This window comes from Bactrocera latifrons, unplaced genomic scaffold (assembly GCF_001853355.1).
Source record: "Bactrocera latifrons isolate USDA-ARS-PBARC rearing strain unplaced genomic scaffold, ASM185335v1 scaffold_254, whole genome shotgun sequence".
In the NCBI taxonomy this organism is placed as follows: Eukaryota; Metazoa; Arthropoda; class Insecta; order Diptera; family Tephritidae; genus Bactrocera; species Bactrocera latifrons.
Genome location: NW_017536119.1, coordinates 394,511 through 417,901, shown reverse-complemented (window position 1 = coordinate 417,901; position 23,391 = coordinate 394,511). Strand labels below are relative to the sequence as shown.

The 23,391-nt window shown below is 35.1% G+C and overlaps 2 protein-coding genes across 2 annotated transcripts in view; both read left to right on the top strand.

The window, feature by feature from the left end:
• The first annotated feature begins 5,881 nt into the window (after positions 1–5,881).
• LOC108969490 (cytoglobin-like) lies at positions 5,882–9,774 on the top strand. Its single transcript, XM_018934240.1, has 3 exons — positions 5,882–6,067; positions 9,044–9,265; positions 9,334–9,774. Exons 2-3 carry the CDS (start codon positions 9,101–9,103, stop codon positions 9,622–9,624), a joined length of 456 nt encoding a protein of 151 aa, XP_018789785.1. The 5' UTR covers positions 5,882–6,067; positions 9,044–9,100; the 3' UTR covers positions 9,625–9,774.
• An 8,329-nt stretch (positions 9,775–18,103) lies between these two features.
• The window catches only part of LOC108969513 (cytoglobin-1), an 18,593-nt gene continuing 13,305 nt past the window's right edge, over positions 18,104–23,391 (top strand). The window contains exon 1 of the mRNA XM_018934268.1: positions 18,104–18,247. The gene's annotated coding sequence lies outside the window, so the exon portion shown is untranslated. The remainder of the gene's footprint in view (positions 18,248–23,391) is intronic.

Below are 23,391 nucleotides of genomic sequence, written 5' to 3'. Positions count from 1 at the left end.
TTTTATTTGCTGAGTCCATTATGTAAATGTGCTCATCGCGTGACATAATAGTCTTTTTCTTTATTTGATACTTTTTCATATTAATACAACTGCTTTCATTGCTGCTCGCTTGTCCATAACTTCCTATAAACAGCCAAAAATTAACAAACAATACATCATAAGCTCGATTTTGTTGTTGATCGTCTGACTTTGAAATGAATGCCAATTGCGRTACACAGCGTTTTGGCAGTTATTCTGGCGAATATTCTATCATTTCAKCATCTGACATTCGAGAGCGTGGCGTAAATAAAGTTCATATGTTTGTAAAAATATGTTTGTGTGCAAATAGACAACCAAAGCAGCAAAAATAGTAAGCAAATTAATATAAAAAAATGCAGGAAGAAAAAATGAAACTGCTGTAAACAATTTTTTTAAGTTTAGCTGGAWTGTATGTGTGCATGTCTGCGGGTAGACAAAATATCTTCTAGCGCCTGGTGTCGCCACAGCGGTTGTAGTTTTTATAGCAGCTAAAGGCAGTGATAATTAAGCATGTTTTATTAATAACTGTTCAAGTTTCTCCCCAATTTGAAACTTTTTTCCCACGCAAACAAAGCTATAACTGTATTTTTGTAGTATACATATATATCGTTTGATTAGAAACTGATTAAGCAAACAAATTTCTTAAAAACATCCACCTTTGGGAATCTGAAACTAAAGTTGATGGCTGCGTTTGACAGAAAACTCTCTACCTCTTACTCTTCCTTTGAGTTTTGAGCCATCCGCGAAGATGGTCACTGCGCCTAATCTCTAATGGATCTCACGCGGATACTAAAAATTTCGTTGCAAACTTCATATACCCTCTTCAGGGTATAAAGATATTGGATAGTCGAACAAGCTTTTGTCAATAGATGTCGTCGTATCTCCAGTACTACGAATCACATTGTGTCATACCATATAGTGTTTCAAAGGTTCAATTAACCAAAAAAAAAAAAATTAAATTCGGAGAAGTTGAAAAAAAAGTTACAGCTGTTCAAAAATGGGTGAAAATAGTAAAGAAATTCGCTATATTTTGAAACTTTTGTATAAAAAAGAGAAGAATGCAAGCCATCATTGAAATTTGTGAAGTTTACGGAGACGACGCTGTATTAGTTCATGTAGCATAACAATGGTTCGCTCGCTTCCGTTCCGGCTACTAAAAGAAGTGAAAAACTTAAAGGAACGAATTAACATATGCGTTTTTTTGCTGAAACGAACATGATTTCTGAAGGGAATGGTAACAGGAGACAGGAGAGTTATGCTGAGTGTTTTGTGAAATTGGAAAGGAGTCATCCACTATGCGCTGCACCAGCCTGAACGAACGATTGATTCTACATTTTACTGTCAACAAGTGATAAGAGTGAAACATGCATTTGAAAAAAAAGGCCACAAGTGATCAACAGAAAGGGCTTACTCTTCCAGCAAGACAACGCCAGGCCATTTGAAGACACGGCAAAAACTGGGAGAGCTTGACTGAAAAGTTGTAATCCATCCACCTAATAGCCCTGACCTTGCACCAYCGCACTACCATTTGTTTTGGTCAATGCAGAACTCTCTTTTTGGAGTAAAGTTGGCTTCAAGAGAAGTCTGTGAAAATTACTTGTCGTAGTTTTTCGCCGAGAAACCAGAAAAGTTTTACATTGATGGAATAATGTCTCTAACGGAAAAATTGCAAAGCGCGGTCGAACAAAATGGTACATATTTGGCTCATTAATGTTCGTTATATATAAAATATAAGTTGAAGTTTGATTAGAAATACCACTACCCAACATAAACAAAGGGAAAAAATTAGATACTTATGTAACGTAATGGAGTTTTTAAGTTGTGTTTGCTATGCATTTAATAATWTGTTTACCAATTTGAGTCATTACCAAATGCTGCAATCGTTTCACATAGTTTAAAATTTAATTTATTTGATTTYTTAATTGAGTAAGTATTTGTTTAGCTTATGAGCTAATTTCGGTCTTCATTTTAGTGGCAATATTTGTATTTACAAAGTGACTAACTTGTTCAAGTGGTTATAGCGTTCAGAGTTTTTATAGCTTATGAGTTTTGTCCACACTTAGCAAGCTATTATGATAGAAAAGGTGTTTTAATAAGAAAYATTCCAGAGAGAAGACGCGCCTTATTCTGATTTGTCTGGTCGATTGAACTCCGAAGCTCCTAGATACTTAAAACAAGTTCTAGATAGTGCTGGACACACCCATAGGAGGTATTCCAGCGGCTGCCTCATGTCAACTTCTTTGCACTTGCTATATGTATCGTCAGCACTTATGCCTATCCGGCTCGCATGTGAGCTCTCACCTCAAGAGGTCAACAGCCGCTGCCGCCATTCCTTTCCAGACCGTGTGAATAAGAAGCAAGCGAATTTTCTGAAGGGACTCTTACACATGCTCTTGGCGATCCTGCATGTACTTAAGGTATTCCATCTCGCCTTGTTCCGCCTATCAGTCTCTGAGTATACTTTGTTGTTTATCGTTTTTAGTGACTTTCGCAATTCCTGTACTTGTCCGGTAGCTAGACGGATGACATGTTTAAAAATCTCATTAGCTCTTTCGCCTTTGTGGCCTGAAACCTAGTATATATGCAGCCGCTTTCCGACAGTTGCTACATCTACTGCTTATCTGCTTCTAAGAACATTCTCCGGCGAAATGYGGCGTGGGATTATTGCCTTAATYGCTGCTGGCTGTCGACGTAGGTATSTMTTTATCCTTTTTAAGTTATTTCCTGCACTGTTAGCTATCTTGACCGCTTTCCCAACTGCAAGGACTTCCGGCTGGAAAATATTGCGGTATCCGTATGACAGAAGGCCCGTCTGAGATCCAATTCCAAGCAATAGTTTTTAGCTCCCACTCCATTCGTCGTTTTGGATCCATCTATGTAAAGAAAAAGTGAATGATCAGAAAATACTCAACTGGAGAACTTCCCTTGTGAACGGTTTCCAAAAATTTCTAAGAAGCCATAAATCGGAAAACTACAAAGATCTGATAAATGAACTTAAAATGTCACATAAAGCTTTGGGACGTAATATATCCTAAAAAATACATGCTTTCCGACAAATTTGACTGTTGTGTGTAACAAACAGACAAGCGGTTTCATCAGGACATTTCCTGAATGAAGAAGGGAAATGGAGCGCCGGCATGTTAACAAAGTTGTGGGAGACTTAAACAAGACTTTCCAGAAACCAAATATTTACGAATATCATAAGTATATTTTCTAAAGATTTTGTGTATAAAAGTCCATTACATTTTTAGAAAGTCAAGTAGTAATTAAAACGATTATTATACAGCAGAAAAAATCTCATTGTCTAAAAAAATTAAAAAAAAAAAACAAATTGTTACATAAAAAAACTGTCAGGTCTCGGAACACCAACACAGCAGATTACTTTGTGGTAATATAGATATTAAACAACACAACCACATCTGGTTTCAATGAACTATATATTAATTAGAGATCATCATATCATACGGCATAAGTTTGGATCGGTAGATAACGACACTTTATAAAGTTATCACTGTATATTCTACTTTTATTCGATTAAGACTAAATTTTTTCTAAACTATAAAAAAATTGGGGAGGTGGAAGAACCTTTCAGACACTTTCTTTACAATTTCTAGAGTTGTTCTGTTGGTAACATATATGGGCCTCACTGTGGAGTACAATAAGTCTGTTGCTGACTTCGCAATGAGTTTTTRTTGTCGTTTTAGATTAGTTGCTTTTTCGATCTAGTGAGGAATACKGATACGATGATTATAATTCTTTTTTATTTAAATAGCCGCAAGCAACGCAAAATATGGCTATATAATTTAGAGGATATACATGTTAAAAGGTTGGTGGTTTGTATAAATATAAATATCAATTGAATTGAATATTTTTTCTCTTCATGAACAAAAAAAAAAAAACACAGAAACAGTACAAATTTATTTTTGGTTTATCAACAAAAACCCTGTTCGAGTTATGAGATATGCGGCGATAGGCAATATATGATACGATTGTGAGYATATATATTACTTCAATGGAAGAAAGTCCAATATGTAAGCAATATCTGACTGAATTATTTCCTATATTAATTTCTTAAATGTCAACAGTTTGCGTCTGCATACTAGCTTTGATACGCGCTAAGGTCAGTTACAATTTAATTGGAAGTATTAGCTGCATAGAAAAGTGTGAAGCAAACCTAATACAATATATAGTATATACTCTACATATCTTGGCAAACAAGTGTATAAACAGTGAAGCAAATGAAAAAAGCAAAACAGAAGGGAAAAAGAACATAGAGGCACTCACGCACATGAACACAAATCACTATAAAAGCGAAAAAAAGTAAAACCAAAACAATTTGAGCAATAAAAAAGGAAAAAAGTTAACATTTATATCCTTCACAGGCTCATTTATTATAGTATAAAATGGTATAATAATACTTTTACCTTTATTTTGATCGAACAATTTGCATGCTATATACTCTAGTTTTTTTTTCCAAATTATATTATTTATTATTTTCTTAAAGCCTAAAGTTATAAAATCTTAAATCTATTTAAAAACTAGACAGGCTCAAGCAAGTGATTGAGCTGTTTTGGTGATACGTCGCTCTTTAATACGCAGGCATATCTCTTCTTTTAAGTCGTGTTTGATCGCAGGAATTTACCAAAGCATTAGCCAAAGGGTTTGGGTAATCTCGCAGTTTAGATATATAGTATATTTAATTCTGCTGTCTTCTACTTATTTCTTTACTATAGGCATACCAAGGTCTTTATGGATATTTTCGTTACGCATGTACCGTGGTGAACACGTGATTGTTCGAAGTATTTTTGATTGAAACCCACAGTTGAATGCCATACATTACTCTAGTTGTTCGATATAAATAATAAGCTCAGAGATTAAAGTGTTGCCATGGGTAACAATCTGYGCAAAATTTTGTAGAAATATCTTGCCAAATACAAAAGTACAACGATCGGTTTGTATGACACCTATATTCAATATTTATCCGATCAAAACAATATCTTCGGAGATTATTGCTTTGCCTTGGAAAATAAACCGTGCCAAGTTTCGTGAAGATAGCTCGTCAAATGAAAAAATTTTCATGCAATCATTTGATTCCGATCGTCCAGTTTGTATGACAACTATAACCTATAGCGATCCGATACCGGCGGTTCGAACAAATAGAGAATTTTTTTTTTTTGCATAGAAAAGGAAGTTTGCTAATTTTCAGAGGAATATATATAGCTTCTTTTTCCTTATTGGCATGGACAACAACAGTCTCGTATGAGATTCTTCTCCGAGGCTATTTTCTTCTTTTCATTGGTAGGATTTTTAACGAGCCCGGTCCCAAAGCCAGCGCACAACCCGAGGGAGCGAATGTTTTCACCTTAGCTCACCTTCAAACGGATGTTTTTWGGCTAACCAGASGATACTCAGTCTAAGACCGGAAGTTGTGAGCTGCTTCAGCAAGTAAAGGAATCGTCTCACTTGCGTGAACTTCTACACATGGCTCCATTCTCCCTTATATAAATATACATATACATATAATTTATACGATATCCGACATTTTGTTATATGTATTACAAAACTCGTGGCAAACTTAATCAGTTTACCCTGTTAAGCGTATTATAAATAAAGTGAACTCAAGAAATCATAACAAACCTACAGATGCTTCTTTTGCTGTGCCTCRCAAAGCTGCTATTGACTAGCGTTAGTGAAGAAAACACGCGTAAYAAGTGAGCTCTAACGTCTGCTTTCCCAGCGTCTGATTTGAAAACACACACATATGYACATATTATATTATATATGACACATACGAACATACGTCCCATTGTCATTGCGTGCGCCATCAGCTGTCTTTGGAGGTTGCCGGGTGTGCTGTCAAGGCTTTATAAGTTAGCTATCACGTTGCCGTGCCAAACAGTCTCCTACCATCATTAAAGTCGCACGGACAGCACAATTGTCCACTGACCTAAGTAGTCGTTACTTGCAAACGCGTGTCGCAGCTTAAACTCCAGTTAGTCGCTGTCAGTGAGATCAGTGAATCAACTAAACGGTGACTCAATAAAAGCAGGTAAGCGSTGCAAAACTAAAAGTGATACTGAAACATTTATAACAATCTAATGACAATTGCTAAACTTATATTCTGGTTTATATCAAAATTATGAAACAGTTCTCTAACTACGTTGATCTCACAGAAAGAGTCTTTACTGGCTGGATCGAAACTCGAATACACTTCAGAACTAAAATGTAATCGTTCAGTTTGTAGCAATATGTTATGGAGATCCGATCAGAACAATTTGTTTTTTATAGTAGCCACAACTTAGACAATAATCCTTATCAATTTTCGCAATAAATATCCCATCAAAAAAGTTTTGCTTACAAAAACCTAATTTTTKTCTGCTTCTTTSGAGCTATATGCTATAGTGGTCCGTTTCCTTTGTCTGTTGGTTATGAAGTTGTCATGGAAATAAGCCATGCTAAACTTCGTCAAGATATCTTGTAAAATAAAAAGTTTTCCATACAAGAATTTSAATTTCGATATCGGTGGTTGCGAGAAAAGAGCAGTTTTTTTGCGGATAATAATAGGACAGTTACATGATTTGAGATCGATATATTAAAAACTTAGTGACTAGTTCTCGTATCCGCAGACCGACAACCCACCAGAGAGACAGACAGATGGACATGCTTAAATCGATACATCTCATTCTGCTGCTCATTCATATATAGGTTAGGTTAGGTAAGATGGCTGATMTAGAGAGAYCGCACGCTATATGTAGTCCTTTGTGAAGCCATAGAAAAGAAGAACTCCAGTGTTCGAACTTATATGTAAAGTAGCAGATACAAATTTGCACAGGCGTTTAATCTACATTYCCGCCAGTTTGGTTGGGTGTTTGAAGGCACGCGCTCCCTAGTATTTAAACCYTGACCTGCCAAATGCGTAACAGTTAAGAAGGAAGTGTTGAGTTGTTTCCACCTCGTTTTCGTCCATATAGCTTCTGCAGATGGGCAATTGAAGAATGAGCTGTTGAAATCCCCCCACCAAGCTCTCATTAAGCCCGGCTAGTAGTAGAACACAAGAGGATACGGGAGCACCGACTCATTCTGTTARTACTGATAGCGGTTTTAGGGTGTCTTTCTTGCTAGTTCATCAGCGTTACAACTGCCTGGGCTTCTGCTGTAGCCTGGCACTCATACCAGTCTTACCACAAAGACTCTCAAGGCTATTGATAACGGGGTTAGGATYTCTTATCTTAGTGGATGGTCACTTCTTGGCATCGGTTTTGACTTCCCTTCAGTACCCTTCGTCACCTTTCCATCAACGTTCGTGTTCTTATTTTCGTCCATGCAAATAGGGTCTCCACTCAAAGCCGCTATTCGTCCCCCGAGAAGGTAATCGCTTTTAATGGTACAAARGTTGTCTCAGTAACGAGGCCAAAGTGAGAGTTGCAAGAGTCGTCTAATATTCGAYGCTAATGAAGTTAGAATTGCTCCAAATTCCAAAGCATCCTATATTAGCACCCATAAAGCAAGCATTTGAGCTGTGGAAGTAGTCTGCGAGTTCTTACCAAGAAAATTTATGCTGCGGTTGATATAACTGATACAAAAATTATATCGAAAAGTTGGAGGGTCGCTATAATCATTGTAAAACCCTTAAAGGGAACTATGTTGAATAACAAATACGAATTTTATAAAAAGAATGTGTTTTACCATGGCAGGCTGCGGTATTATCCAATTCAACTGTTATAAGAGTTCCTCTCTCTGCATGGATCTCACACTCCTCCCTGCAGAAGCATAYATCATCTGGATAAGGTAATAAACGTACAAAAAACCAGTCTAGCGAACTTCTAAGATCCTTTAGACTGACGTGTGCTTGTTTGTAGATATATGCTATATAATTATACTTTGCTATGTTCGACATTTATTTGAACTTCGTGGCATCCATCATAAATCAACATCTTGTTTTCTGTATTCCCTCACTTAACATTCGACTAAGAAATTAAATTGTTTTCCTCCATAACAACAACAACTCGATTTGAGTCATTTCCTTCAAAGCAAACTACTCCAATATTCGTGCAGGTAAGTTTCTTAGACACTTTATCGCCCACGCTTCACTTCTTGCGCGAAAAAGTTAATTTACTTTGTTAATTACAATTACCGTTCGAGTAAAATAACTTTTCGTACTCCCGAAGGTATAATGAATTCAAAATGCCAACAATTGTAGTCAGTTTTGCACGCATACCATTAACCCTTGTGGGTGCATTAAACGAGTTTATTGTGTTGTCTAAGAAGAGATGGCGAGTTTGATGACGTTCAAGGAGGAATAATAAAACTAGGTTAGCTTTGAATTTCGTAGGCCACTAAGCCAAGCATAGACCAGCTTTGGTTCTTTGCAATACCGAATGGAGTTYTGTTGCTASGTCCAAGAGGAGTRGTCATCCWTTWGTATGCCTRCGTGTGATGTGAATTTTAASATACTCTGCGGCCTCACCCGTTGGTGATASCTCCTTTAGTGTATCATAACGTGGAACTCCAGATGCGCTCAGCGTAGTCTTGCCAATGCGGGACAAGTGCACAAGAGCTGATCCATTGTTTCCCTTATGCCCTGCTCTAGACATTTTCGGCAGTCTTCTCGTTCTGTCAGCCACATCCTGCGAGGGTGTGGCACCAGTGACCAGTTTGTATACCCATGATGTTCCTACAGTCAATTCCATTAAGTGCTAATAGGAATTTTGAGTACTTCMGATCTACCGTTTCGCACATGACTTTTGTGATTTTGCACCCAGGTAGCTTGTTTCAACGAATTTGATAAAGATCAAGAAGGAATAATTAGAATAAGGATGCCTGGCATTAAATTGAGAAGTTCGTTTAAAGTTCCGTTGATAAATTCAAAAATCCTGATAGTGTTTTATTATGTGAAAAGTTATTAAGAACCTGAGAAGTCCTTTAGCTGGAAATTTAGTGCAAGGACCAATATCAACCATACTTTAACTCTATAAACACCATGATGGTTACTAATACCTACCTACTACCTTGTTCACCTTTCCAGTCACCTAACGTCTAATACCAAAGCAAAACCAGCACAGATCGAAAYAAGGTAAACCAAATGGGTTTCTCTGCTCAGGAAGTTGCTGATATCAAGGCAAGCTGGGAAGTGCCAAAAGCTAACCTGACCGACTCCGGCGCGGCTATACTAGTGCATTTTGTCACCAAATATCCCGACAATTTGATGCATTTCCCCTTCAAGGATGTACCAATCGTTGATTTGAATGTGAGCTAACCACTTAACGTGTTTTTAACTAAAACTTACCAAATAATATTTTTTTTTTACTTTTTCAGAAAAACGAACGTTTCCGTTCACATGTAACGAAGATCATGAAAGTGTTCGACAACTCTGTCAATGTGCTCGRTGCCGATGAAGCGCAGATAACACAGATCTGGCAAGATTTAGCCAAATCTCACGTTAAACGTCAGATACCGGAAAAATCTTACTTAGAGTTGAGGGACTCCATTTTGACGGTTCTAAGCGAAGCGGCGAAATTGACCGACGCACAAAAGGCGTCTTGGCACAAAATGTTAGATCAYGTATATGCGATCTTATTTCAGAAAATGTCCGAGTTGGGCGCTTAAGTGGGAGTGGGGAAGGAGCATAAACGAGAGCGTTGTTTAATAAAACGCGAGCAAAAGTTTTCGGTAATGCATAAGAGCGTGTAGAACCTTGTTGAACTTTATGGACAAATTATATTGTTTTRACATTTGAATATTATTATTTAATAACAATTTTCTTTTTTTTCAGTAAAATATTTTATTTGGTAGTTAATTTGTTTGATTTGTACTGTCTTACTGTCTTTTTCGAATTTACTTAAATATATTAAGTATAGGGTCAACTTATTGTATATCTTTACGGCAGGTGGTCTTTGTCATAGATTATCGAGTTTTGAAAATATTCGGAAAAGATTTTCAAAAAGGTGTGTATAAGGACACTGAGGAAAAGTACWTCAGTATTCCTCTATCTTTTAGTTTTGACCAAACTCATGCATTATTATTATGAGTAACACGCTCTCTTATTTTCATTGAGATAACTTTAATATTGGCCGATATATGTGGTATAAAATCAGCTTCAAATTCGAAAAACTTTATATTGGGTATATGCGGGCTAAGGAAAATGTTGAGCCATTTCAACCCATTTTTAACAAACAGACATGTTGAAAATGATTATCTTCATGATATTGGGTAGTCGAACAAGTTTTTTTTTTCGTATTTTGTCAATAGATGTCGTTGCAATCGTATAACCCCAATGCTACCATATGGTTGTGTACCATACCATATGGTGTTGGAAATGTGAGTCTTTAAGCTTTATTCAAATATGAGTGAAAATGATAAGAAATTCGCTGTAGCTTAAAATTTTTATATAAAAAGGGAAGAATGTCACGCAAGCCACCGATGAAATTTGTGAAGTTTACGGAGACGATGCTGTATCAGTTCGTATAGCACAACAACAATGTGTCGCTCGCTTCCGTCTCTAGCGTAAAAATAGCAAAAAGTGGTCCAACGAAATAGTACATATTTGTTTACTAGCATAAATAAAAAAAAAAAATAGTTGCAGTTTCATTAGAAATACGAAAAGACTTTTTMGACTACCCAGTATTCGAAGATATGCATTGAGTGCTGGTTTTTCATATCGCCCACAACTTAATTGCTTCATAATCGAGGTATTAAGCTGCACTTATTTTTTGTGCGGTGTCCAAATATAATATATTTTTAAAAACATACATAGAAGACCACATATGCAYTTCCATATAATTTTATATTTAGATTGCGTAATTCATTGTTATCTCACTTATATAATATATATTATCGCCCAATACACCATGGTACTTCAAGTAGGGGGCTTAATATTTTATTTTTATGCAATTGCACTCAATAATCTTATCGATAATATGCGAAATTGATTTGTGTACTTACATATAACACCACTACGAAAAATAATTAATGTGTTCACATTATTGTTTTAATTCAGCAATATAAAATGGTTACATGTATATACATACTTTCATGTATAAAACGTGAGCATTASAACTGCAATGTTCAGACTCAARCGGGAAATCCMCRCAGTGTCGACACAAAGTTGAGAAARTTTTTTATTGAAATGAAATGACCCCTTTGAAAAACTCCTTGCGTGTTAGAGAAAAATAAAATCAAAACAGTGTAAAMACWTCAGWAAAMAGTMRTAWAACTTTAGTCTCACCAACATTAAAAACTACCAAATATACTTTGTTATGCCACCAGTTCATMGTGGTTCGAGATATTACCATGAAATTTTCACCAAAAATCTATCAAATTATTTTAAATATYAGGTCTACAACTTTGCTTCCGCCATTTTTTTTTGTAAATTTGAGGCTTTATGGTACGGTCCAAAAGTGTTTTCCCTTATTCCTTCAAAAAGCAATGCTTAATTAACACACGAAATGTTTTATGATCCATTTTTTTGTAAACTAACACAAGTTGCTTTACAAAAANGGCGTGGCCCCGCCCCCTACTAACTTTTTTGTAGATATCTCGAAAACTACTATAGCTATGTCAAATAAACTGTATAGAGTCGTTTCTTTTAGGCATTTCCATATACAGTTTAAAAATGGAAGAAATGGATAATAAGCACGCCCACCTCCCCTACAAAGGTTATGTTGAAAATCACTAAAAGTTCGTTAACCGACTAACAAAAAACCTCAGAAACACTAAATTTTACGGAAGAAATCTCAAAAGGAAGCTGCATCCAGGCTTTTTTTAAAAATTGAAAATGGGCGTGGCGACGCCCATTTATGGACCAAAAACCATATCTCAGGAACTACTCCACCGACTTCAATGAAATTCGGTATATAATATTTCCTTAACACCCTGATGACATATACCAAATATTGAAATCGGTTCACAACCACGCCTGAAATCTCGATTATCACTTTATCATGCGAGAGTATAAAATGTTCGGTGACACCCGAACTAAGCCTTCCTTACTTGTTTTTAATACCTAATAGAAATCATATAGATGGTAGTAGTAGAGTAATAGTATTATCTATGTATGTGTAAGCCGCACTTTTCTTGGAATTAAAAAGGAAAAGCAAAATTTCCCGCATTCCTGTCGAGAATTCGGCTCAAAAAGTGACATTTTCAGTTGAGAATAAGTTTGGGATGCAAACAGACCTCTACAAATATTTTGTTGGTTTAATGTTGACACAAATGTCTAAGATTGATATAAAACGATTTAATCGACCAGTGCTTGACCCTAGRGACATCTATTGGAAATCTATTGTAGACCTAACATATAGTAAAAAAAATGGGYTTTGGACGACTTTTTTTTTCATTTTAATTAAGCTTTTCATGAAGTTTTTTTATAAGCAAATATTGGGTTTTGRATATGGCAGTCCCCATTATGAGTGAAATTACTTCATTGGGATTTGCTGCCCAAAACATTTCCATTTGAAGCTCATTGTGGAAAGCAGAAACAGCGAACTCATATATTTGGTTCAGATCGYCGTCGCTTTGTTCTTCCTGACGACTCCACAAAATTAAGCTATGTACGATCCCGATGAGCAATTTCCGCAATTATCTGAAAGGTACAATATTTTCTAATAAAGATGATATGACTTCTAAATGTAGCTACGGTCATTTTTTWTATGTCATGATCTGTAAGTTCGGTCATAATTGCTTGTCTCGAGCAAATTTTCTTGGTTGATGCAAATTGTTCACAGAGGGTCGAGAGCGCGTTGGCGATGAACTGGGTTCAGGCGACCATCAACATCAACTGATCATCAACACGTCAATAAAATAGAGGAATTGGTGCGTGATAAGCGACAGTTAGAGATCATATGGTACAGTCTTCGTTGGATTATCGGAAGGATCATTAAAGTTTATTTCGAAAGAATATTAGGGCCTAAGAAAAGTGAAGGCTTGACGACACGGCGTCGCGTTAATGTCTGTACTTTCCGACTACCAGAATCACGAAACGTATTATTACAGGCGATGAGTCTTAAAACTTGGTTTTTGCACCTCGTTAACGCATTGATTCTTYATGATTTTTTCGTCAAATTTTCCCTCCCRTATATTCATCTGATTGAGCTCCAAGTGACTTCTGATTATTCAGCAAAATCAAATGAGCGCTCCAGAGAAATCGTTTTGAGTCAATTGAGGATATTAAACGTGAATCGTCACGCGCTTTGAAGGCTATTCCAGAAATGTACTTTAAAAACCATTTTGAGGTTTGGAAAAGACGTTGGCACAAGTTTATTGGGGTCAAAGGGGATTACTTTGAAGGGGACGACATCGATTTTAACGACTAAATTAAGAACTTTACAGTTATGAAGACAGTTTTACTATTTTATCTTCATTTCAGTTCCAGCCAGTGATATTTTAAGTAACTTTGGTATGACCAAAGCAGTTTAGAAAACTAGTCGTGTTATTAAATACTTTCGGAGTCTCGTAGTTTATTTTTCTTTTTATATTTGCGTATTAATTAAAAAAAAAAAATGTTTGTTAAATTCGCAAACATCTGCATATGGTTTGCATATCGTTCTTGATTTGCATAAATATTGATGCGGTAGGAATAGTGATAAACGATAAAAAACATTGCATGTGTATACAATCACTTCTTCATAATTGGCGTATGGTTTTCGAGAAATAAGTAATCGTGTTTCAATGGGTTTTTTAAGCGTAGTTCATCCGTTTTTGGTTTCTATAGCCGCGTAAAAATTTATTATGCACCAAACTTAGCTGGTGAACTCCATGTTTATTGGTCGTTAGAATTTCTGTATTGYATATTTGATGATTTTATATTGAATATATATTTCAGGAATTGTAATAGAAATGGGAAAGACATGWCCATTGAGAGCTCAAGCTATTATGACGTCATATGAAGTATGAAAGTAAATGATCAATTTTTATTAGTTCAATTTGTTTGGGTATTTGAGAGGATAAACCATATTTTATGCAGTTTCTTAATAATTTAAAAAAAAAAAAAACAATCTGCTGGGAGGGACTTTTTAAAAAATAGTGTGCAAACGAAACCTTCTCAGCTGTGAATTGTTGTGAAAAAATTTCTCACACATAAACAGTTGATGGCAGTTCCATTGTGATGTCAGAAGTGAAGTCATGTATCGGCAATTAGTGCCTTGAAGTCTTCTTAAATCTGTATTTGTAGTTGTCCAGTGTTTACCAAGTACTCGCGCTGCCTGGCTATCTTTACGCTTTTCGTCTCAAGGTCCAACATTTGTTGCACACTATTTAAAAATTCCACATAATTTAGTAGGTATCACTATTGAAAAAAAAAAAAATCACAACATTTACATACATATGGTAAGAAATGTATAAAGACTTAGCACGAAGTCAGATTTTATTAATTATTTTTATTTATTGACATTTTTGTCAACACACCTGTCAGAAAGCGCTAGTTTATCGCTCAAGCATTTGTATGCAAAGCTGGTACACTTTGTTTGCCATGTATCTATATTTGCATCGGCGCTACCGAAAGCGTGAATTATTTCGCTGGTAAATAATAAATATATTTAATAAATAACAACAAAACATAAATTATATGCACTTTAAAATTATATATCGAAACACCACTAAATGCCTTGCAGTACTATATATGTATAATTATTAATACCAGCAACCAATTTATACCAGTTTTTTGTTGGATTCGCTGCTCTCTAAAGTTTGGCAAATTTCAAAGTTTACGTTTCTACTRTGAGAAAATATAAAATAGAAGAAATTGAGGTCGTGTTCCGATTTTATCAAATATCTCGRGAAATCTAAGTAACTTTCTAAGATATGAAATTTTTTCTGTAAGAGAACAATGMCAACTCGGCATAATTCTGTCGCTATAATAACAACAACTGTTTTTGGTCCAAATTCGTTAAAATCAAAATGGTTTCCTTTAAGAGTGACATAGAGATTATAGCGACATTCCAACTTTTCGATAMCATTTTTGTAGTACGATTTCCTCTTTGCTTCAAAATAGATCTCAGTTTCGGCGATCAGCTCTACATTTGACAAAAATTTCTATCCAGCGAGCATTTTTTTGAGATCTGAGAACAGGAAATAGTGGCTCGAGGACAGATCTGGAGAATACGATGGATGTAGAGGCAAATCGAAGTTCAAATCATGGATTTTTGCTATAGTTTTCACTGACTTGTGAGCTGGTGCATTGGCTTGGTGAAACTGCATTTTCTTCTTCTTCAGATAGGGCCGTTTTTCGGCAATTTCATCTTTCAAACATTCCAATAACGTTTCGAAGCTTCATCCATTCTCACATATCAGCACAAAAACTCGAACTTATTACGTTTGAATATCTCCAAGCACTGCTCCGAATCATCAACTCAAAACAAAGCTGTATTATTTATTTTTCGCCTGCGCACGAACATAACTATTGCTTGGTTTTCTCTGTTCTTTTTCGAAATAAGTTATATTAACAAAATAATTTTTGGTTTCATGCAAAAAATCAATTAAGCTGTCAGCAATAGAAATATTCATGAAAGCTTAATAAAAATATGTAATGTCTTATATCCATTTACATCTTATATCTATTTATGATTATACTCTGACTAGTATAGTAGACGGAAAAACGCTGGAGACTTTATTAAGAAGTTGACGAGTTGAGTGTCGAGCTCTRTACATCTGAGTGCCTATACGTGAAYTAGTCTCTCAGTTTTGGAGACCYCRTTCTRAAACGTCCCATGAAGCTGTTTTGGCACCGAGATTGTCAGCCTATAAGCATATACTACTATACGCAAAAAATATTAAGACTTTGTTCATAATTTTAAAAATTCTAATTTATGCTTCCATATATATGTATATATGTTATCCCCCCAAAGTAGTCTCTCGTGGACCAACATTTTTTCCAATCCTTGAAATAGTTGTTAGTTCCTTGAAATAGTGCTAAAGTTATTTTTACGAATAGCTTCGCGAAAACGGTGCACTCAAATAATATTCCTTATTGACAGTTTGGCTGATCGAAAGGTATTCGTAGTRCCCCAAAACTCGGTAATTGAAGAAAACTGTCAACATAACCTTAACTTTTGAACTGCTTTGACGGGATTTTTTCTGATTCAATTCAAATTTGCAACGATTTCGGTCGATATACCGTCTGCTTCCGGGCCTTAATCTTAGATCCAAGACTCAACGCCAGTAATAATACGTTTCATGACATCCTGGTAGTCGGAAAACATTGTTTCACGGACGTTCATGCAAACCGTTGTTCATATCTGGGCTGTAGAGCGGCTGCGGAAGCATTGAGATGTCAAATGTTCAAACTTTCTTGGTACACTTCCACTCGCCGTAATTTCTGGTCGTTAGTGGTCCGTCAGTATGCCGTAAACTACAGAGTTTGATAAATTTGACATCTGGGCAGTTAAACATATACTTAGTCGACGGTTTGAATTCAAAATTTTGCGTACACGAGACACATTGTCGGTGTTTGTCGAAGTTGCAGGTCTCCCAGCACTGTCTTCATTAGCGGCCACTTCCCGGGCCTCCAAAAAGGCCTGGTGCCATCGAAACACACCAGCTCTTGCTAAAGCAACATCATGTAAGCCTATGTGAACTCAGATACATTTGCCTGCTTTTTTAATGAATATATCGGTCAAACAGTGAAGTTTTGACAGCATGACCTTGCGACAAAAATGAGTAAAAGCGGGTCAATATTTCCTCAACCTTCCATGTACATAATATGTATAATCTTGAACTTCCGGTTATATGAGTATATTGTTCAATCTGTTAGTGTATAAAATGTTCTGTTACACCCAAACTTAATGCTTCCTTACTTGTTTAATAAAAAGTTTTGCTGACACCCGAAGAATTCCCCAGAGTTTGATATTTGCTAGTTGAAAATGTATAAAAATTTCACTTAGACACGAATTTAGTGTCTTACTTTTCTGTTCTTGTTATAATTATATTAAATAAGTGCAATTAATTTTGATGAAATAACGCAATTACTTGAAGTCTCGTGTCATACATAATAAAAAAAAACTTAAAAAATATTTTAATGTTTATATAAGTGGATATATSGTCACCTAAAATGCAAAATAACGTAACATCACTTTTCATRARTTGGAAAGCGAAGCAAAAAGATATAATAGAAACCACTGAAATTGGAACAAAATTTKAGTTTTGGTTATAAARCGGTTATGAATTGGTTATATAGTGGTTATATATATATGTATTATACAAWTTTCAGCTTCTGCTATCAGATATAACCAATATATAACCACTATATAACCAATTCATAWCCGTTTTATAACCAAAACTCAAATTTTGTTTSTATACTATATATGTATATACTATATATGTATTATACAATTTTCAGCTTCTGGCATCAGATATAACCAATATATACATATATATGTAATATGAAATAGTGAAACATAAGCAATAAAAACCTCAATTTCGATTTTTTGATGATACGTTGTTTTGCATTTTAAGTGACGATATGTGCATATGTGTATATGTATATGAAGCCAGCTGGAAACAAAGAAACCTATTTTGCCGAAATTTTATTCTTTTATTGTGTTTTGTTATTGTTTAGTTGGTGTCATTAATTTGGCAACAAAAACGCAAATTATTACGAACAAACGTTAGGAAATTAACGACAAAATAGAAAAAATTAAAAAAAAAAAAACGTGTGGCTCGTTTTTAAGGGTTAAGCGTGTATAATGATTGAAGTAAAAAAGCAATGAAATACAAAATATTCTATAAAAGAAAAGAAATTTAACGCACGCGTGTATTCAAAAATGGTTTTCGAGTATTAATTGGCATAAGCCAAAGCAGAAGCAGCAGTAGGAGCAAAACTGTTCCCAATGAGTGGTAATTTTTATAAGCTGGAGAGCGAGTGCGCTGAGTGTGAGAATTAAAGCCACAGCGGCTTATAACATTTAAGCTAACAACAACAAACTGCAGGCGATTGCACACGCATCGGCATCGGTTATCAGCCGGCTATAATTGTCATTGTCACCTCCCAAACGCTCCGCCAAGTGATTGATCTTTTTTTCGCTTGCTTTGGCCGCTAGTTATTTGCATAKACCTGGAGACTGGCAGCGGGCGGAAATTTAAAACTAAACCCCTGAAACTCACCGCATTTCAGTATCAGCTCTACCTTGAAATAGTGCGGACGTTAAGTTCTAAATATTAGCAATTTGTATTTGTGCAAAGTGTTGCCACTGTCATTTCGTTTCAGTGCAGACTAGTGAGCAGTATAAAGATTTAAAAGGTATTGTGGTGGATTAATTTGCGATTTTTGATATACAAAAGCATAAATATATATATTTTTTGTTAATATTAAAAATCTAATTCTTTTTAAATTCTGTTGGCAAACTCTTATCATCAACATGCTTGCGATTTAACAAAAAATACAAAATTGTCGCTTTTGCAGAAATAACAGTSTGATAAAGGTTTGAAAATAAGTCCTGTGAGTTAGAGCAATTGTAATAGAAATATCTGGTTGATAAAAATTAAGCTTTTGTGTTGATTCGTTATAAATATTGAAATATTTTGCTTGTGTGAAGGAAATATAAAACTTTGACGCGTTGGTTTCTACCAAAAAGTGTGAAAAGAAGTTACTTAAAATGGAAAAAATATTGTGAATAAGTTAGAGAGCTCTGAATTCTGAACAAAGCGAAAAGTATATGTGATCATTTGTATAGAGTGTAAGGCACAAGTTATCATCGGGACCGGTGCTCTGAAGTAATGTTTTACAAAATTTTTACCCAACAAATCTCTACAATCATGCTCGTTCGCTGGTTTTCTCTCCACGACCTTGTATGTATAAATTGTGGAACTTTGTTTTAAGATGCAGTGGTGCTTCAAAGCTTAGAAATTATTTATTAGAGGACTCGCATTTTCCTAGTCGAACAAAACRCTTTTTCTATTGATCAATTTTGGCCGTTTTTGTTTGACTTTAAAACTTGTACACTTGAGAATTAAACGTAAAATTTTTTCGGGCACAAGCTCCAAATTAACTATTCCTTTGAAATCGAGCATGGCCTGGTTGTGAACGAGAAAAAGACGAAATATCTGCTATCATCAGATAAACCGTCGTCCCCACTAGCGATTGGCTCACACGTTTGTTGACAGTCATAGCTTCGAAGTCGTAGATAATTTCGTCTACCTTAGAACCAGCGCTGAGACCAATAACAACGCCTGAAATTCCAACGCAGTATAATTCTTGCCAACAGACTGAGCAGGGCAATCGTCTCTCGACGAACCAATACCAAACTCTGTAAGCCACTCATTATTCCCGTCCTGCTATATCGCGCAGAGGCATGAACGATGACAAGACCTGATGAGTTGGCGTTACGAGTTTTCGAGAGAAGGGTTCTGCGGWAGACTTATGGTCCTTTGCGCGTTGGTCWYGGTGWATATCGCAGTCGRTGGGACGATAAGCTSMACGAGMTATACGACRATATTGACATAGTTCAAAAAATCAAAAGACTGCGGCTACGCTGCTTAGATCACGTCGGCCGAATACATGAAAACACTTCAGCTTTGAGAGTATTCGACTTAAAAACGACTTAACTTTATACACTCCCGCTTCAAGAGTTCTTCCAGATGGAGCATCCTCCAGATAAAAATAGATATATAGATAATAATGGATATAAATACTGATATAATATAAAATAGATAATAAATGAGCTTTACTATATCAGCTGTTCAAATTTATAACGATAAAGCGGTTAAGTCTGAAGTTGGCTGCGAAAATATTCAATATGATCAGCTGTTGTCATCAAACGATATTGAATTGAAACGTTCGAAGTTCATTTATTTGCTATCCGAAAACAACAAGTAGAATATTTACACAAAATGTATGCGAATAATTGTACAGCACTAATATATGAGTATATTTGAGTAAACAAATTTATAAATAGTATGTTTGCATATTTATTTCAGCGAATCAAAAATTATCAATTACCTGTAATTATATGAAAAAGTGCAGGAAAAGTACCACTGATTTCTTTGCAGTCATTCTGAGTATTCAAAGTTGATGTAAAATATATTTCTATTTTAAGAATATAAGAGAACTTATGGTTTCTAAAAATAAATTAGAATAGACYGAGGCTTTTACAGGTTTGTTAAAGCTGTATTGGGCATTTATGAAAAAAATTAAATATCATATTAAAGGCATATTTTGAATAAAATTTTTAATACTGAAAGCTCGGAGTTAAGCGCTTGTTTGGAAAACTTTTKTATTTGATGAGTTATCTTCAAGAAATTTGGGTTGAGTTATAGTCTATTTGATGAGTTACCTTCAAGAAATTTTGGTTGAGTTATAGTCTAAGCCAATGAGGTAATCTGTGAGAAAATTGTTCAAATCAGTTGACAATAGCAGATAGCTGCCATGCAAACTGAACGCTCRGAGTTAAGTGCTTGTTTGGAAAAATTTTTTATTTGATGAAATATCTTCAAGAAATTTTGGGGTGATTTTCGAGATAAAAGTGCAATCTGCGAAGAAATTGGTAAAATCGGTTCACTATAGCATATAGCTACCATACAAACCGAACGTTCAAAATCTAGTCTTTATATGGAAAAGCTTTTTATTTGTCGAGATATTTTCCCAAGATTTAGCACGAATAATTGCTTAAGACAATGGTGCAATCTCCAAAAAAAAATTTTTTTTTAATTGCAGCACAATAGCATATACCTGCCATACAAACCGACCAAGTCAAGTCCAAGTTCTTAAATGGAAATTTTTATTATATATATTACAAATTCGATGCCGCGGAAGTTACCATTTTTTCTCACTTCTAATTAACTTATAGCCATTTGACAACTTTCGTCTTTATTTTAAGACTACRTATGCATTTATATATTATTACGGCATTGTAGTTGTAGTGTATTTGGAATTCACACGAATTTCCAGCTTAATTGAGCCAACAACATGTATGATTGTGCACAATTCAAACTTTATTACTTAATTAATTAAAATATTGCAATTCCGCGTTTTTTGTTGAAAAAAGAACTTTCAACAATTTCAGCACTTCCATTCGCTTGTCAACGCTTGCGAGCAGCATATAAGCAAATGTTTTTTRTAGGGCACTTACACTTATGAAGTGTATCTGCCACGTGTTGTTTCTTTTTTGTTTTTTTGTTTTTGTTGAAAAAAGCAGCAACAACAACAACATAATGCATACACAACATCTGACCTTTGAAGATGTGTCTTAATTGTTGTGCTCATACTGCAGCTGTCAGCGGCAGGCAAAAGCAAAAACAAGCAACAATTGATAGGAAGAGAGCTCGTTTATTTTTCTCGTTTTCTATATTTATTGCTGTGACTTTCGTTTCATTTTATGACATTTTTAATTTCAATAAAAATTTTCTCAAAAAATAAGTAAGCATGTGGCAAGTAAGCATTCAAGCAATGCTATTCAAGGCCATATAGATTTAGTTAAGTCATTGAGCAAGCAAAACCTATGCTTTCTGTATTTGTTTAAAATATTGTAGATTTTATTAGCATGTGACTTTTCAAAAATAAATTTATTTACTTGGCTTAGTGATTTCTGATAACCTTTCACCGCAGCTCCCGGACTAAAGCGCATAGTTTACGTATGCAAATTGATAACAGTATTATATAGGTATATAGTTTAGCCGAACAAAAAGCTACTCAATTCACAATTTACAACAGAATATGTTTTATGTTGAAGTAATCCAAAAGCATAGTTTCTAAAAAAATTTCTAAATATTGTGAAAAAATCAAAAAACAAGAAGTTTAAAAATGTTGAAAAAAAGGATAGAAATTTTTTTTTTTAATTAATTAAACATGAGTAAAACTGCAGACTTGACTTTGGTTGCCAGATCTGCAAAGTTTAACGTTGGAACGACAGTAAAATAAATAGACAAGAACTCGACAACGTCCACTCAAGACCGAGTGATTTACGAGAATTTAAAACAAATATTTTTCTGACGTTTCAATCAGCTGTAGATCAATGGAATTTGACGGTCAAGAACCCAATCAGTGAGCGCACTGTCCTAAGACGTTTGAAGGAAGTAAATTTTAGGACAATAATGCTAAGTACGTGCCGTATATTTCGAAGGCAAACAAGCTTAAAAGACTGGCCTTTGCAAAAGAAGATCTGCACAAGTTCTGGGGAAGTATTCTGTGGACAGATCAAAGCTACTTTGAGTATATTGCCCAAGGTGGCCAAACGGTGACCCGTTTGCCAAAAAGTGCGCAATGATGAAGGCTCTGTCATGTTCTGGGGATGTGTGGCGTATAATGGCCTAGATGACTTGGTTCCTGTTGRCGACACAATGAACGAAGGGCAATATTTGATGATCTGAAATGATCATGCCTTTATTACTGAAGGACGGCTTATTGGAGAAGCCTTTATTAAGCAACAGGATAACACACCACGCCACAAAGCGTTAATGATATCCAATTTTTTTAAGGATACTGGTGTTGACACTTTGGACTGGCCACCTTAAAGTTCGGACTTAAATATCATTGAAAACATCTGAACTCTTTTGAAACGTTCTTCCCGTTATTTCATTTCTACATCTCGTAGATCCCTCAACCATCAGAGGGAATTTACGTACGCTGATGATTGCACAATAATTACGTCGGGCAACGGAATCGATGGTATGTGCTCAAAAGTAAACTGCTATCTTTCGGACCTAAAACGTTGTTGTCAATATATCAGAACATATAATAGGATGTCTATTGATATCTTCTATCAAATATCTGCATAGTGAGACCCGCATGCTATTAGTTAAAGAGCGTAATGACTTTAATCACTTCTTTGAATGCCCGGCTTACCCTACACATCTGTAACCTCTCACCCTTTACCATAACAACGCTTTAATTTTTTTTGGAAGAATTATTTTAATTCGAGTTTAAAGTTACATTGCTGTCATATATTTTTACCCTCAAAAATTTTACAGAAATCGTCATTTAACTTATAGGGACAAGTCGTTGTTAATTAGTTGCACGCATCTACTTATATACTTTCTAGGGTCTTAATTCTGGGTATTACAAACATCGTGGCAAACTTAATATATCCTGTTCAGGGTATAAAAGTTCGTAACGTTCTAAAGCAAATGCCTCCAGGTTGCCACTTTCTGCAAAGTATAGTATMAAATTTACAGCTAAGCTCGAAAAATGCTTGATTTTTTCTTAAAAAAGATTTCAATACTAAGTCTAACAATTTCTTGAAAAAATATAAATATATAAAAATTTGATATTTTTGTTAAAGCCGCCTGTTTATACTGAATAAGTAACACAGCGTTTAATGCATTGCCACTATTGGCAACGTTTTCAATTTTAACAAATGGGAAATTAAATTTTGTCTTTATAGCATTTTTTATTTATCTTCGTTCGGTATTTATCTTTTAATTTAATTTTTAATTTTTTTTTTATTTGTT